Source organism: Carassius carassius, chromosome 44, assembly GCF_963082965.1.
Source record: "Carassius carassius chromosome 44, fCarCar2.1, whole genome shotgun sequence".
NCBI classification, from domain to species: domain Eukaryota; kingdom Metazoa; phylum Chordata; class Actinopteri; order Cypriniformes; family Cyprinidae; genus Carassius; species Carassius carassius.
In genome coordinates, this window is record NC_081798.1 from 10,741,661 (window position 1) to 10,760,354 (window position 18,694).

Consider the following 18,694-nt stretch of genomic DNA (forward strand, 5'->3'; position numbering starts at 1 on the left):
TCTTATTTTCTGGGCACTAGAGGGCAGATGTTCCGCGGTGTTCCTACAGGTGTTGTTGTCATTCAGTGTTTGTCCACCGCAGACGGTAATTAGCTTAGCGGCTCAGCCCTTCACGCTCAGCGCGATAGCATCAATTGGTGACGATGCGCCCTTATCCATTTTCCCGCCATCAGCTGTCACGGTCCATTTCCGCTGCACAAACGCCCGCGGATGTTTTCCTGATTAAAGCGGCAGATAGAGCGCGTGTGGGTGGGATGAGCCGAGTCAAGTGCAGCCTGTCACTAAGGATGCGGGGTAAGCGTTGAAATGATATTTACACTGCAAAACAGAATGGATTTGTATCCAGTTTAATAGAGCCGAATACTTTACTGAAATAAATACATAAATAAATAATGCTGACGACATCATATTGAAGTATTAGAAAGTGATTTCGCCTCAGGGTGATGTATTAAATTAAGACACATTGATGTGTTTACGTGTTTTCTTACGTTTTATGTTTCAGATTTTCAAAACTTTTAATAATTCTATATTTGTCTTATTAAATAGTCGTTTAGATATGTGTTACTTAGCCTACATAAACTATGTAAATGATTGTAAAAGAATGCTGTTGTTACACTCTAACGTTACCTCATTACAAAATTCGGTTGTAACAGAAACACTTGTGCATGTGGTAATCAAATGTATTTGTTCATTTAGTCCATCCTCCATTACCTCAACTAGTTTTATTATTTTTCAGTATAGTATACATGGCACACATTATTAAAAAAAAAAAAAAAAATCTAATGCAGCTAAAAATAAATGCAAAAATACATACAACATAGCTACTCTTATAAATTGTTATTAGATGAGATATCCTTTTAAACAAGATAACCTTCTCATACAGCCATTTAACATCCGTAAACATGACCAGATCATAATTCACATACAAATTTTATTTAGATTTTATTCAAATTTAGATGTCATATCCCCATATCAGCTTAATTTACCAAGTGTTTATCTAAACATGGTTGAATTACAGTGTACTGGACTGGTGACATATTATTCTCACCACAGAATCAGCCATTTAAAAGCACCTTTTTTAATATATATATATAAATAAATAATATATATATATATATATATATATATATATATATATATATATATATATATATATATATATATATATATATATACATACATATATATACATATATACATACATATATATACATATATATATATATATATATATACATATATATATATATATATACGTATACATATATATATATATACATATATATATATATATATATATATATATACATACATATATATATACATATATATACATATATATATATGTATATACATATATGCCACTGCTGCACATCGTCACGAAAGCTTATCTTTTTCACGTGTTTTTAAGCCTTACCGCTTGTCGATTTAAACATTAAAGCATCCAAACACAAGACACGGAAAAGCTGAACAGAGTAGCTTGTTACTCGCGCGCTGTGTTCGGTGCGCACGAGAGAGATCGAGAGCCGCGTATCACGGACAGCGACACTGAACCGAGCTCTCTTCTGCGAAGTTCTCCTCGAAGTCCCTCCTGCACCTGAACGAACAAAAACAAATCGCAGTTTGAACAAACAAAAAGATGTAAAAGAGCCCAATTTAGTACCACGGTGTTCTGGTGTTCAGGCTCACGCAGAGAAAGGCGTCTCAAAACACTTGAACATCGATTTTTTTTATTTTTGCTCGTGCCGACAAATACATACAAAATATGTCAAAATATCCACCTTGGAAATGCTCGAAAAAACTGTCAGTTATTTCTTAAGTGAAAGTAAACAGTTGAGGAAAAAAATGGGATGTGTATTATATTGGATGCGTTCATCGTCTCTTAAAGTGACTGCGCCTAATTTAGCTACTGGCTGCTGTAATGTTAATGCAAGAAAATGAAAATGAAAATCACTCACTGCTCTTGACTGAATTACTTTGTAGTTTTAACAGTCAAACCAAAAATTATCCAGACACCAGATATAATTTTTGATATATATATAGCAAAACTGTAATAATGTGAGAAATGTTGAAAGTGTCTGAATACCGTATTTTCCGGACTACAAGTCGCACTTTTTTTCATAGTTTGGCTGGTGCTGCGACTTATAGTCAGGTGCGACTTATTTATCAAAATTAATTTGACATGAACCAGGAGAAATGAACCAAGAGAAAACATTACCGTCTACAGCCGCGAGAGGGCGCTCTATGCTGCTCAGTGCTCCTGTAGTCTACACTGAAGACATCTCAGCGCGCCCTCTCGCGGCTGTAGACGGTAATGTTTTCTCTTGGTTCTAAATAAATGCGACTTATAGTCCAGTGCAACTTATATATGTTTTTTTCCTCATCATGACGTATTTTTGGACTGATGCGACTTATACTCAGGTGCGACTTATAGTCCGGAAAATACGGTAAATGTATGTTTGATTGTATATTTCATTTTTACATTGAAGACTATCCAGTGCTATTTTACATTTAATTATTTGGTTTCTGTACCTTGACACCTACAAATTTGAAAAAAACATTGTGTAAATAGCACAAATAAATAAAAATAAACGAACATACAAATTAAACAATTTCAAACAGGGCCCACAGGTACAACCTTCACCGGGGCCCCGCTGACCCCAGCTACGGCCCTGCTCACGCCTGTTTCACACATACTCCGTCTGCAGTGCCAATGCAGTCCGTGTGCGTTACGTATGTGGTGCAGCACGGACTCGATGTGCTTTCACACAGGAAGCATTTGCAGTTCGCTACTCGGTACGTAAACGATCGCTGCACTGCTGCAGACGCAACACTCCCGAAACGCAACTGGAATATGTTAACATGGGTGCGTAAAAAAATATGCAATGCATACACACTGCAGACGGAGTATGTGTGAAACAGGCCTAAGGTTGTTTGCACCTTGTGCAATGTGGAATTAGTTTACAGCTTTTTCAAGCACTTTGTGATGCATTTTGGAAACAGGAGATGAGCCCCTTTTCTAATGCAACACCTGGCTTGATAAACCCCTTCTCAAAGACTTACTGTTTGTCAATTTTATTTGGGTAACACACATATTCTGAATGCCTTCGGCAGGATTCGAATGAGCCATTTAATTTCAAGATCATAGTGAGATTAATCTAGATTAAAAAATTAATCTATGCCCACCACTAATATATATATATATATATATATATATATATATATATATATATATATATATATATATATATATATATATATAAAACAATTTACTTATCATCATATTTAAATGTTTGTGCAATATATATATATATATATATATATATATATTGCACAAACATTTAAATATGATGATAAGTAAATTGTTCTATCAAATCTAATCAAGCAGTTCAAATACATTTTAAGTCTCTCTGGATATTGCCTCTATTGAATGTAAAATCTGTAACGAATAAGATGTGTAATGTTGGCTTTGTGTTACTTTGTGAAAGCACTCGAACCAGACACAAGATGCTAAACCAGCTGCTGTTTCCGCTAAATCTCAATTTTGTTTAAAGAAAAAACTCCGCAATTATTTACACTTCAGAAAGCCAAAGGTCAGGCAAGAGAGTTTGGAAAATGAACACCTTGCATGTGCTGCGTGCGTGCTCAAAGGTGGAGAATGTGACATGAGTGATTTTTTCCATACACCCTTTTGGTTGTTAATTGAGATCTGACCTGGGCAAGGGTTCACTATTAGCTGCAAAATCAGATATGCAACACACACAGACCTTGGTTGTTCAGATTAGCAACATTTCTGTTTTATATTAATAACTTTTGAGGCTTTTTTGTTGTTGTTGTTGTTGTCATCCAGCATTAGTGCAATTGCAGTAAAATACCACTGATAAATAAAAATCAGATCTCTCAGAATCAAATTCCTCTAAAACAGATGCCTGTCTTCTTGTAAGAACTTCAAAACTCATCTGAAACAGAACGCCTGTCAGAGCTCTGATAATTATTTAGATATGCTGCATACTTGTGGTAAGCAGGCTGAAATGCTCCCTTTTAAACACTTCACTTTAAACTGACCAAAATTGAGCAAAGAATAATCCCTGTCAGTTGTAGTGGTCTGCCTCACATCAGCTTGGAAAAGCTTTAATATGACCGTGCCACATTTATTCCTGTAACGTAAACGAACTCGATTCATTCTCCCATAGCCTGAAAGTGCAACTTCACCAAATTTAACTGAGGCATTACAGCCGGCGGGCATGAGACCACATAATTTCTCCCTAAAATGCCCCACACTTCCGCTCTGTGTTATCATTATGCCTCTCAATGAGACACGTGAAAGCCTCGGCCGTTCTGAGGCCAGAGCGCTGAACTCTGGAGCTGTTTGCACTGATTGGGCTTTTTTCAAATGAGGCCATGGTCTATATCAGGCCTGTTTGATGACTTAAACAAGCCTCTTAATATTCGAAGGAAATGCTGGGGGTCACAGAGCTCACAGCCGTTTGACCTTCAGGGTTCAGAGGGCAGAGAACCAAGGGGTGGCACATGGCAGAAAGAGTACCCTAATGATTTCAGATATCTGTTACACACTCAGCAGAAAGCCAATCTCCTCTTATTAACTGTCTGCCCTGAGAGAGTTGAGTCTCTGTCCACTAAATAATAAACCAACTTTGTGGAGAGCGGGGCCAATTTAAAAAAAGTGCATCTGAATCGGCATCACCTAAATAACGGATAATGAAAGACTGTAGACCACCATTGGTGTGTGGTACTATGAAGATTCATATTCGTTCTCTTTTAAGACCTATAGTTGGTATACAGTAGGTGGTGGAGGGAATGTCAAATATTATGGAAGATTATAGGACACGTTTGTTTATTTGCCTTGCGCTCAAAGCACTCTTGCACTTCAGAGTTAAGGAGGGTGCTCAGCCTTTGTGGCTTCTGACAGTGAGGGCTGTCATAGAAGCTCTCTGTTCAGCTGGATTATGTGAGCATTTGCTAAAGTTTGTCTTAAAGCAGGCCATCTTACTTGGCAATGCATGGAGTGGTGCTCAGTTTCATCTAAAAAATTTTGTTCACATGAGTAGAAAACCGTGTCCTTGGAAAACACTTTCAAAAGCAATTTCCGTCTTTATACTACTGCATGTAAACAGAGTAATTGTATTTGGGGAAACTCCCAGCACCAGCTGAACGCAATCCTTGCACATTTTTTTTTTTTTTTGCGGGGGCAGAATGGGATTACAGTTTTAATTTCATGTATGATTATGATGTAGATAAGCAGAATATGCGTTTTATTACATCTTGGGACAGACTGTGAAGTATCATCATTGCGTCGAAAATATAAATATGATGCTATGGACTTTTTTGATAAGTGAAAATGTACGATCCACTTAATACTAGCTCTTTAAATTAACTCAAGGGTCAAACCGTTGTTATTTGGGGATGCTGACTCTACTCTTAAGTTACAGCCCAAGTGTTTCCTTATGGTCATTGGGGTTGCTTACATAGAAAATGGCTGGTTTCATATGTATGGTAAAAGACCAGATGTTTGTATTTGCAAGCCTCAACCCTAAATTTGTTGCATCTGGCGCTGGGCTTCTCTGTTTATGCCGAACTGAAAGGTTGCGATTATAGATGTTTATTCACGTCACAAGGATTTGATCACACTACAGTGTGAAACACTTCACAACCGCTCATGTGAATGGGGGTCACAGAGAGTTTAAAGACCTGATGGGAAAAGCTTATTGGCTAATGGAGGCGTAGATATGCCCATTCATAAAGTTCTGGCACAAAGTCTGCAACATTTTCCATTTTCTTTTCAAGTATCTTTTGCAGGTGGAATATTCCACTCTGTGTGACCCACTTATTTAATCAGTTCTGGTACCCACACTTATGAGCTCATAGCTAGTCCAACAGCTTTAAAACATCTCAGTATGTCAGCTCATTTAGTTTTGTGTCATCAGTGGTTATTGTACAGCAAGGGTCTTTAACCTTTTTCAAGCCAAAGTTTCTTAGTCACTTGTTGGATACAGAGACAGAGCAAGGAATACCTTTATGTATTTCATAAAAGTTGCAGTTGAATCGTGACCTAAAAAAACACACATATAATCACACACACACACACACACACACACATATGTAGTTCAAAAGGTTTTTTTTTTTTTTTAATGCTAACATGGTCATGAAGGTAGCATTATTAAACGGCAACATTGTGAAACATATTGCAATTTAATATAAATATTTAAAAATATAACTTATTCCTGAGATGGCACAGCTGAAAGGAAACATGGTGTTAGCTTTCACTGTTATGCTGATGATACTCAGCTCTATATTTCTTCGCAGCCCGGTGAAACACACCAATTTGAAAAACTAATGGATTGCATAGTCGATATAAAAAACTGGATGACGAGTAATTTCTTAGTGCTAAATTCTGAAAAAACAGAGGTGTTAATTATAGGACCTAAAAACTCTGCTTGTAATAACCTAGAACACTGTCTAAGACTTGATGGTTGCTCTGTCAATTCTTCGTCATCAGTTAGGAACCTAGGTGTGCTACTTGATCGCAATCTTTCCTTAGAAAGCCACGTTTCTAGCATTTGTAAAACTGCATTTTTCCATCTCAAAAATATATCTAAATTACGGCCTATGCTCTCGATGTCAAATGCAGAAATGTTAATCCATGCATTTATGACCTCAAGGTTAGATTATTGTAATGCTTTATTGGGTGGTTGTTCTGCACGCTTAGTAAACAAACTACAGCTAGTCCAAAATGCAGCAGCAAGAGTTCTTACTAGAACCAGGAAGTATGACCATATTAGCCCGGTCCTGTCAACACTGCACTGGCTCCCTTTCAAGCATCGCATAGATTTTAAAATATTGCTTATTACTTATAAAGCCCTGAATGGTTTAGCACCTCAGTATTTGAATGAGCTCCTTTTACATTATAATCCTCTATGTCCGCTACGTTCTCAAAACTCAGGCAATTTGATAATACCTAGAATATCAAAATCAACTGCAGGCGGCAGATCCTTTTCCTATTTGGCGCCCAAACTCTGGAATAACCTACCTAACATTGTTCGGGAGGCAGACACACTCTTGCAGTTTAAATCTAGATTAAAGACCCATCTCTTTAACGTGGCATACACATAACATACTAATATGCTTTTATTATCCAAATCCGTTAAAGGATTTTTAGGCTGCATTAATTAGGTAAACCGGAACCGGAAACACTTCCCATAACAACCTATGTACTTGCTACATCATTAGAAGAATGGCATCTACGCTACTATTTGTCTGTTTCTCTCTTGTTCCGAGGTCACCGTGGCCACCAGATCCAGTCTGTGTCCAGATCAGAGGGTCACTGCAGTCACCCGGATCCAGTACGTATCCAGACCAGATGCTGGATCAGCACCTAGAAAGGACCTCTACATCCCTGAAAGACAGTGGAGACCAGGACAACTAGAGCCCCAGATACAGATCCCCTGTAAAGACCTTGTCTCAGAGGAGCACCAGGACAAGACCACAGGAAACAGATGATTCTTCTGCACAATCTGACTTTGCTGCAGCCTGGAATTGAACTACTGGTTTCGTCTGGTCAGAGGAGAACTGGCCCCCCAACTGAGCCTGGTTTCTCCCAAGGTTTTTTTCTCCATTCTGTCACCGATGGAGTTTCGGTTCCTTGCCGCTGTCGCCTCTGGCTTGCTTAGTTGGGGACACTTCATCTACAGCGATATCGTTGACTTGATTGCAAATAAATGCACAGACACTATTTAACTGAACAGAGATGACATAACTGAATCCAATGATAAACTGCCTTTAACTATCATTTTTGCATTATTGACACTGTTTTCCTAATGAATGTTGTTCAGTTGCTTTGACGCAATGGATTTTGTTTAAAGCGCTATATAAATAAATAAAATAAAGGTGACAATTTACACATTTTTTGTATCACATAATCCTTAGAAATCATTCTAATATGCTGATTTTTTGCTCGAAGGGATATAACTATTCACTCAATATGATTTATGATACTGTTTTATGATACAATTTTCTCACATTTTCTTTCAACAAAATCACATTTAAGACAAATTCTAAATAAAAATGTGTTCTTTTATTATAGCTCAGACAAAGTGCTGCACATTTCTGTGTGAAATTGAAATATATGTCACATAACTAAACTTAATTAAAATTTTAAAACAAACCCCAAATTATAAATAAAAAATCACTTCATATAAACAAACTAAGGCCATACCTGTGCTGTTTCCATTTAAAATTAGAGGCAACTACTGCATTTTAATCACAATCCAAAAAAAAGATCCTGCGCACATGCAGCATGAGCAGTTTTCAATCTAAATTAGATTGTATAATTTTGAAATTCAAAGCAAAAATAGAATGGTTTGACTTTAGTTTTGTGAAACTATACTAAATGAAACATCTCTACACAAAACAAACACCAGACAAGCTGAATGAGAATGCAAATTCACTTCCTGACAGCAGGTGGCACTTATGGAGCAGCATCAATATACTGTTTCCTCGGTTGCCACTGTAATTAAAGCAGCATCTCCCTTATGAACTCAACGTTAATATGCATTGTACAGAGGCTAAATGAAAAGAAAATACCATTTAAGATTTTCTGAAGACATCCAGATTTGTTAAACTACCTAGTGTGTGTCCAAATGTCTCGCCCTGCTTCAGATGTATTGTAAACATTGGCGTCGTCAATATTGCTTATCAGTTTGAGCCCGAATGAGATGCAGAGGAAATTAGTAAAGAGGATCGCACAGAACCTGTGAAAGCTCGGCTCTTAATTGTATGATTTTGTTTTATGTTGTCTCATACTTTTAGATATGCTGTTATTTGTAAATGCCACTGCTTATGTTAACTTTTAATATACGGTTTTATCCTGATTAAAGCTTTAATACAGCATGGCAACCGCAGGCGCGTCCATGTTTAACACTTTTCATAGCTATGTGAAAAATATCTGTCTGTATATACACAAAGTGTATAATTGTAACAATTTATTGGAGCTGATGCTCAGATTTGATCTTAGAGTGTGTGTACGCTTTAATCCATGGCAACGCTCATATTTGTAAAAACCGGCTTTGATGTGGAAAAGTGCTTAGTGTCACCTCAGGGTCTGAGCAGACATATTAAAATCTTCCTTAACATTATAAATGTCTTTCCTGTCACTTTTGATCAATTTAATGCATCCTTGCTGAATGTAAGTATTAATCTCTTTTTTTTTAATTAATGAATGGTAAGACATTCACATAGAACAAAAAGTCCCTAAAGGATTTCTTCAGGGGCATCAATGGGATCTTGCTCCCCTCTGTACAATCTTCTTGAACCATGAGGAATGTAACTGAGGCTGAAGACCACCAATAATCCACAGCAGTGCCTGCATCACTGTTAGGCCACACAAAGACATGAATTACTCAAACATTCCAATGCAATTAAAGCATCTTCTGCATGGCACGTTTCACTGAACCACTGGGGGCTTGTTAATAAGACTGCAGGGCTTTTACTGAAATCATAGTGAGAGGCAGGCGGCTGGTCACATCTGTGACCACTACGCCGCATATGATCGCCATGAGATAAGCTCAAATATGACACTCAGCAGATTCCACCTGGAATCCCCTGATACTACAATTATGAAACCACTTGCCCTCCTTAAAGGCACTTATAATTAATTCCTAACAGACTCAGAAATGATTTCAAGTCCAGTGACAGTGCTCTAAAACAGGTACAGAAAGGGAAAATGCTATATAAAATAATAGGACAAAAAGACTGACTCCTAAGGGTTAAGAGTTTTGTACCTAAATAAGCACAGAGCATCATATAAATAGCATCAAATAATAATATATCAAATTGACATCAAATAATTATTTGATTACCTGTACTGTTTCATCAGAATCATTACAATATTAACTGACAAAGTAATAGATTTAAATTCTTTCTTTCTTAAATTGGTTTCTTCTTCTCAATGCAGTCAACATGCCTGTTCGAGTTATTTCTCTGGGATTTTTTTGGCGAGGGGAACGTCCTGCATTACTTAAGCCATCTGCTGTCCACAAGCTGAACAATAACACACTCTGAGGACATCGGACAGATGTCTCTGAGGATGAAGAATACATTTTAAATGTAAGTATTGTCTTCTTCAAATTTGCAAATCTAACAGGACTTTGCATAGATTCTGTAATCTTTGCAAAGTTTCACAATTTGATGAAAAAAAAAAAAAAACATAAAAAACAACTAAAAAAATGAACAAGTATGTTCGTCCAAACTTTTGACTGTCACTGTTTTAAGATTTATTGAAATACATTGTAAATAAATCACTGCTTATTTATTAATCGGTTTAAACAGTATTGATATCAACAGTATAAAGATATTTGACCACAGAACCCATGAATGAAAATGTAAGGGTTCGCTGTTAATGTTCTATTTTATATAAATTCAGTTATTTTTTTCATATTATATTAAATTAAAGAGCGTAACCACCCGTCTTCTTCCAAATCAGTCATACTAAATCTTTCTGAAATGGCACTGCTTTTTCTGATGTTAACTAACTGCTAAAACAATGTTTGCTAAACACTGCTGTGCACAGACAAACAAACTGGTGGCAGGAACAAGTTAGGCCTGATATACGGGCCTCTTCTGCAATTCCTCTGAGATAAACATCATTAATACGCTACAAAGTACTTAGGGGGGACATGGGTGCTACTTTGCTGGGGGGTTTGGTTTACCGTGAAGCAATGAGCTGTGGCGTTTTTCTGCGCTGCGTGTGATATGTGGCAGATGTCGATGACAAAAATGCATTCTCATGTTGAGAGTGGAACCCTGCCACGTACTCCAGCAATAACAAATACCTACTCAAATATGGTTTTATCCTAAATTATTTGAAATGTATGTCACGCCGTTAAGATTTATGTGGGTTCATGTGTAACGTTGAAGACCAAAGGAAAGAAATAAAGGAAAAAGTAAACATAAAAAATTTGAAATTGGTTGATGCCACATTTTTACAGTAATTGTTTGCTTATGGACAATTGTTTTTGAACTAGGCTAACATTTTTCTGTATTTCCTCTCCAAATGAGATCCAAAAAGACCCATCAATGACAAACCTGTCTTTTGTTTATACAGCAATTATCGTACTGCACATTCTGGAGCATAAACTCACAGAAATTACATTTATTTTGATCTGTAAAAATCCTAACTGATGTCAGAAGTCGAGCAGATGTACCTGCAAACCCTTTCTGAAACGGACAGATTTTCCGGGACGTCTATCTCCACCTGGTGGCTCTCTGCATGTTCAATCCTTGTAAATCAGGGCAAGACGAGAACTGTTGAAAACGTGAACAATTGGAAGCCACTAGGAAATTAAAAAAAAAAAAAAAACAGATAGACAATTTACAAAAAGAGCAAAAGACATCATGAGTGCAATATTATTCTACACACGTCCTCTTACATATGCACTGTGTTTCAAATAAATATATTAGAACTACACGACAGAGTCCGGCAACACGAATGGAGTATTAACAGTGTTGACCTTGGCTTGCTTCATGTTAATGATTTGGCCGGAGCCACGGCTGGACTCGCTGGTGTTTTGGCTTTAGCTGTGTATTAATGAACAAGTGAACACAAAAAGTGCAGCTTAGCTCCCAGTGGACAATGTGGTTCTAAATGGGGGGACTGTGTGCGAGTCGAGGGTTTCTCCAGGGCATCAGACCTGAATGGTACAGTAGCATGAGCCCATTTAAAAGTAATTACCACAGCATGTTCCAGAGAACATGTGGAGCCTTGCCATTCCATATGAATGGTGGAAGAACATGTTACCAAAACAGACTTTCGCGTGCCGTTATGGAATGGGAACAGACTTAAATACATAATGAGCGACTCGTCGCATTTAGAAAAACAAATTTTGCATGGGACAATGAAGCCTTATAAAAATGGTTACAAATAAACAGCAAGAAAGAAAGACATTTGTGGAAACACATGACATAGATATATGATCATTTAAAACGCAGTCGGGAAAACAAGTCAAAAAATACAGAGTGCACTACTAACAAATGTATCATTCACTGCCATGAAACAGTGGATGCATTAAATTGTTTGAACATATAAAAATAAACCACAACAAAGCAACACACATTTTGTACAAATTAAAAACCTGAAATAGTTCAAATGACAAAGATTCTGAGTTTCGAATCGGAAAGGTGGATACAAGATTTACATCGGTAACTAAAACACCGCCATGTATGAGCACAGTAAACCTGGTTAAGAATGTACATACTCTATTACCAAAATAAAACTCATGGCATGATGAAAATAGCTGCTTGATAATAATAACAATAGCAATGTGACATTTTGTTTTGATGAGCAGTTGCACTTGATTTGATAAAAACAATAAAGACAGTTTTGCTAAGATGAAAAAAGGAACTATTGCTGTAATGATAAAAGTGTTAATGATAAAAGTGTCCTAATGGGCTCACAAACTGATAAAAATGTAAAACAAAACCTCTTAAGAATTATACAAGTATAAAAGGCTACAAACATTAATAAATTACATCACTGACACAGAAAACACTTCACAAGGTGCTAGTAAAATAACTTTAAAATCCATCAGGGGTATTTTAGCTCAAATGTCAGGCTGGTCGTAGAAGCTTTGTTGATTTTTTTTTTCTTCTCCCCCATAATAAATGAATCATAATACACATGGTTTTCTGCATGTAAGGCCATATGAGAATAAATGTTACACTGTTTATTTTGTTCTCCAGGCAACACCTTTTGTCTTATGTAACAGAATGAAATGAAAACAAAACCATGGTTAGAAAAAAATTCAGCTATTGTGTATCTAACAAAAAATTTGTTTATAATGACTATTTCTATATCTTTTTTTATATATTTGTCTGTAATTAGCAAAAACTAGTAAAAATGTATAATGAAGTATTAAGGAAAAAAGGATACAAAAAGTAGTCATTTAAAAAGCTATATACAGGCTACATTCTACATACATGTGAAGCAATATAAATGCATATTTTATTCTGGGGTAATTGGTGCTGCCTGTGAAACAAACAGAAGAGAAAGTATCCCCATGTAGTGAAATGTCATGGATGAGGCTTATCATCAGAGCTAGAGATCTCATTCATGTAGTGTTACGTTGTTTTTGGCGAGTGTTCTGTAACTGTAATAAGAGCTACGTTGTCAAAAAAAAAATTCCAGTATGACATAAATCCTGACTGTAGTATCCAATGTCTAAAAACAACAGAAATACATAAATAACATTTTAAAAGACGTGCTAACAATTTATTTTATTCCATGGGATACGCTGATTTGCCTAACCAACGGGGGAAAATAAGGTTTCAAAAATATGGTTTGTTATCGATATGCATGTTTAACAAAAACACAAAAACATATTTTTTTCCTATATTTGTAGAAAAAAAGCTGTCGTTTTATAATAGCTGTGAAGATATACAGTGTTACTAAAAATATGAGTTCATATTTGTGCTTCACTGAAGTTCTGTAAGTGCCTCAGGGATTTAAACTACCTATGACATGTACAATTATATTAAGTCAATAAATATTATCTGCGATAGTGCTTAGCAAACAGAAAAGTACTTTTTCAGTTGTCCTGTGTAGGTAATGCGTATAAAAATGCTTTTTTGCTTAACGATTAAAGAAAGTAAATTCCAAATGGGGGATATTAAAATCAGCCACCATTTACTGAGAAAATGTCATGTCTTCAGTAATACTTGTTAAAAAATAAAAAAGATGATAAGCCACATCCAAAAAGCAAAAATTAATTTCTTGTTTGTCAACCTTCCACCACAACCCTTTCCCCTCATCAAAACAATGCATGCAACTGGAATACATGCAAGGGATACTTTCTTTATCTTGGAATGACTGCTATGTACTGTATCTTATAATATATTAGCAACCCCTGATAAACTGATAGCCGTAGTAAAACAAGACCAATTCTTCTTACAAAATATTAATAGCAGGTATTCTGTACATTTTTAATATCCGAAAGTTATAAAGTAAAAGAAGAGGCAAAAACCTATCTGAGCTATGTTCTCCTTAGAAATTGAAAACTTGTGGGATCCTGTTCACATTCCTGTCCGTTTTAGTCCTTATGCTCTCATCCCGGCTTGTCGAGGGAGGGAGGGATCAGTCCACGGGTCCATAAACATCAGGAGAAAGTCTGAGTCATCCACTGTCCGTGTTACAGCAGAAGCTTGCCGTTACGATGAATCTTTAAGATTTTTCCAAGTCTCTGTTTGGCCGTTGCCATTCCTTTCTTTAGCCGCTTGGCTGTGGGCGAGACGAAGCAAAATGGTTAGCATATGCAACAACAACTTTGCCACTCTGTGATCACGGCAATACATTATAAAGCCACAGCTGTGTCAATAAATTAATAAAGATCCCAAAATTGCCAGTGCAGCATAAACAAACCTTTAAACATGAATCAATACTCATCACAGAAGATCTTATTTATGTTTTGACCAAAATCACCTTTGGCGTCAGTCGAGTTCCCACGTTCAACTTTTGCCGGCGGGACAGATGAGGTGTTCTGAGATGACAATGATGATGAAGGCCGTCTCTGGCTGAGGAAGACTCCGGGGGCCATGGGTTGCGAGCTGCCGGCGGTCTTGCTCGTTCCAGTGCTGTACTCATGGTCGCCCAGGTTGGTCTCAGAGTCCGGGGTGGGTTCTGGAGAGCTGCTGTCCTGAGAGAGTTTGTGAGGCTCCTCTACAGCCACGGGCTTCTTTTTGGTGCTCTTTTTCTTCTTCTTGATCTTCTGCTCCTCCTGTAGCAAGAACTAGTTAATAGGGCCATTTAGCAAAATCAGTCTTATAGATGTTTCCATTAAAAAAATGGAAGCTATTAGAAAGGATTCAGAACTTCTTGGTATTCATCTCTTTTACTGTAATGACACTCGAGCTGCATGAACTCCACAAGTGTGTGTAAAACCTGAATATCATGTTCTTCACAAGCTTGTCATGTGCTTTAAGACACAAAGGAGTTAACATGGTCAATTCCACAAATTTGTGACCATAAACAGTGCAAGATGTTAAATATCTCTTCATTGTACATCAAAATTATACAAACTATATGTCCAGGATAAAATGTTCATGTGGTCTCAGGCATTTGAACTGTAAATGAATGGCATGGTGCAATGCAATGATTCCAAATGCAACAACCACAAAATTTTAAATAAATTAATTGTTTTACACAGTATTTACTAGGGCTATACGATTGGGGGAAAAATGCCAATGCAATTTCTCTAGCAGATTTAATTACCGTAGATTAGGTTTGCTGTGCTTGTTGTAAGGCTGCAGAATTAGGCCCAAATTTTGGGGCTATCAACATTAGTACAAAATAATATTAATAAAATTATATGAATATTAATATGATTTTATTTTGATTATTATATTACTATTATTACTAACTAAAATACAAAAGAATACTATTCTAATATTTCACTGTGATATAAAAAATTAGCATTTCAGAAAAAATATAATTTTATTTAACAGTACAACTGTAAAATTGCAATGCTAATCCTAGCTATCTTTGTTCATTTTCAAATTTGAATCCAATTCACTTTGAAACACAGCACATGTTTATGTAATTAATTAAATCTTTTTTTTTTTTTTAGCGATTTTAGTTTTAGCTATATTAATTGTGCATTCCTAGAATTTACTTTATTTAAAAATAGAAACATAATAAAATGCATTAACCTGATGAGACAATTTAGCTGCCGCAGCTGCCAATCCTGTCTCTATGGACGCCACACGTGCCCCCTCCCGAGCAGGTCTTTCCTGTCGTGGTACAGTGGGCCCAACTCGTGCTGCAACAATATGAATATAATCCCATGTGATTCAATTCACATTATAGTCACCTGAAACTGTAAACTTTGCACTACCTGTTGGACTGTATGGAGTGTCATCTGTATTTTTCCTTTTTTTCGATCTCGATTTGAAAATGGGACTGTCCTCTTCAGATTCCAGAGATGGATAAACTGGAAAAACAAAAAACAACAAAAACTTTCCTTTTCATTTAATGCCATATCAGAATCTAAGGCTAAACATTCATGGCAATTAATATAGAGTAATAAGAGTTATACATTTAAAATAATCATAATAACAACAATACTTCAATAGTTTAGCAATATTATATTTTTAAGCAAACAAAAATAAATAAATGAAAATGCATGGTAATTCTAACCGCTAATTCTAAAGATGCCACCATTTTCATTCCTTTTGGAACGTCTTCTCTTTTTTTTTAAATGCTATATGTATGGTTTAAAGTCGCTAGAGAAAGCAATGTGAATGTGTACTGTTGAAGCACATTAGTTTTAAACATATAGCTTTGCACGAGAAAGCACCCTGTGTTTGCACTCCATAAACTACAGTGCTAAGTATTTTCTCATTGGACAGGATGTTAGCGTGACACAGATGTACGGCAGCTGTTCCTTGCCCTGCCTCTGCCTGCATGCACCTAGCTTCTTTGAACTCAACTACTCAGGAACACGCAATTTCCAACAATTAAATTATCAAGACAAAGAAAAAAAAATGTTTACAGAAAGGAGGAATGCCTGTGTGTTTGATAAAACTCTCTCTTAGTGTGAGTCCGAACGGGAATGTGCGTGCTAGTAATGACTAATTAGGGTATCAGATCAAAAAGCATTTAAAACAACAGTTTAAAACTCATGCTAATGGATTATTAACAGGCTACTAATGGTCTTGCTGTTCTTGGAATGGGTTCACAAAAGCTATAAAAGAGACCACTCAGAAGGGGGGATTGAAAAGTTCTAGCTGAGAGTAAACACGCCTGTCACTTTGCCGTAAATGAGAACCCTTAAGTCAAAATCAAACTCTAATCAGAACACTGATAGAGCAGATTTACAGTTTGGCTTTGCTCTAAGGGCACCTGGGCAATTCCAAGTCATCATGAAACATCCTTGACAAATTGTCTCAGAGGAACTAATTGGTCTTGATAATAGTGCAAACAAGCTATCCAAGAAGAAGGTATGAGAGAATTTCAATCTGTTCTCCAAATGGGTTCTTAAAGGGATAGTTCAGCCAAAAACCAAAATGTGATCATTTACTCACACTCATGCCATTCCAAACCTTCCAACTTAATTGTATGGACAAAAAAAACACTTTTTCGAGATATCTTTTGGGTTCCTCAGAAGAAAAAGTCAACTTAGTGTGAACTGTCGCTGTAAGCACAGTAAAATAATAAGTTTGAAGAACTTACCGTAATCAGAATCCTTAAAGCAAGCTTCCAGGTGGTCCTGGTCATCATCGAACATATCCAAACTGTCCACGCTGCTGCTCTTTTGCGTTTTCTTGGGCAAGCGTTTGGCCGGTCGCTTGCTGTTACCCCCTGCTCCGGCCACGCTGCTCTGTTTCTTGCTGGCTGTGCTGCTGTGCGAGTTGTTCTTTGCTTGGCTATTGCTCCAGGACGTTTGCAGACAAGAGTCTGATGACTGCAGGTTAGCCATGGACAACATGCCCTGGATGGCCTCCTGTGTGCTGGGGGATGCAGGTGGCTGACTGTAAGTCCATCAATGAGAAATACACAACACACACGTACATTACTCTGAGTGTCAGTGGCAATGAGAAGCGATTCGAAATTTTAGGTAGTGAGTTGGGTGATTGAAAGCAATGAGGTTGGAGATGCACACTTAAAGGTGAAGTGTGTAATTTCTGCACCACTAATGAGTCAGACAGATTTCCCAGACAAATTGTCCCAAACAATTAATCGTTCAAAGTCCACTCATGTTATTCTGCTTGTTTAAGATGTTTTTTCTTTCGACATGTCATCTTAAGGGTTTTTCCCATTATTTAAATTTTAGTATAACATTATAATACCATTTATATTTGTACTTTTTTATAATTTAAAGAAGAAACAAATCCGATTTATAGTTGACATTTGAGGCTTAATATTATAGAAAAGCACTAAAGGTTTTTTGTGTTTTCAGTTTTCAGCTCGTTTATTTTCATATAAAAATATGGCATGTAGTTGCATCAAGCAACGGTATAAACATCATTTAATGTAAATTGTGATAATCGCAATTAATAATCGCAATTACAATTTCAAGGGAATAATCGACAATTATGATTTTTGTCATAATCGAGCAGCCCTAAATATTATACATTATTATAGTATAATATTTTAATACTGAAAACATTACACGCATCACCTTTAAAACACCATAAAAATGTTTGATGTAATTTCCACTGCAGCTGAGGTATGGTTTTGTTGTCTGGACTCAAATCCAAAGTAACCATTTCGTTGCTAATTACATTTAATGGGTGGGCCTGGTAAACTAACATGAAAACCCAAGTTAAGATTCAACACAGGGTATGCCTGCATTATCTATAATGTCTCCACACCCATTTATACTAAACCGTCATTCAACCAAAACTGAAAGCACAAGCCAGAATTGACTTGTTCTCTTACAATCACAACCGCTTAATCTGCACATCTCACTCTAGCTTGTCTAATTTACCTGTCACTAAACGTTCATTTCCTGTTAATCATCATATAAATCTCTTCATATACCATAGATCTTTTGGTGTCAGAAGAAGATTCTGCCATGTGAACGGAGTAGACTATTGTGTCCACATCTGCTTCTGAGCTTGAGGTAAACAGCAGAAAATACAGGTTTAGCCTGTGCAGATTACCACCTATTAAGTGATTAACCAGTGA

The 18,694-nt window shown here is 36.5% G+C and overlaps 1 protein-coding gene and 1 long non-coding RNA gene across 4 annotated transcripts in view; one reads left to right on the forward strand and one right to left on the reverse strand.

The window, feature by feature from the left end:
- Nucleotides 1-18,694, forward strand: part of LOC132126768 (uncharacterized) — a 20,048-nt gene continuing 1,354 nt past the window's right edge. The window contains exons 1-3 of one of the 2 annotated variants that reach the window (XR_009427450.1): nt 1-294; nt 9,971-10,122; nt 18,553-18,629. This is a non-coding gene — a long non-coding RNA (uncharacterized LOC132126768). The remainder of the gene's footprint in view (nt 295-9,970; nt 10,123-18,552; nt 18,630-18,694) is intronic. The other variant, XR_009427451.1, reaches the window with a different exon arrangement.
- The window catches only part of phf2 (PHD finger protein 2), a 22,952-nt gene continuing 16,297 nt past the window's right edge, over nt 12,040-18,694 (reverse strand). The window contains exons 18-22 of one of the 2 annotated variants that reach the window (XM_059538246.1): nt 17,237-17,514; nt 15,900-15,995; nt 15,715-15,824; nt 14,489-14,783; nt 12,040-14,287 (exon numbers count right to left, since the gene is read on the reverse strand). In XM_059538246.1, coding sequence (XP_059394229.1) covers nt 14,199-14,287; nt 14,489-14,783; nt 15,715-15,824; nt 15,900-15,995; nt 17,237-17,514 — 868 coding nt within the window. In that variant the 3' untranslated portion in view covers nt 12,040-14,198. Of the gene's footprint in view, nt 14,288-14,488; nt 14,784-15,714; nt 15,825-15,899; nt 15,996-17,236; nt 17,536-18,694 lie in introns of both variants that reach the window. The other variant, XM_059538245.1, reaches the window with a different exon arrangement.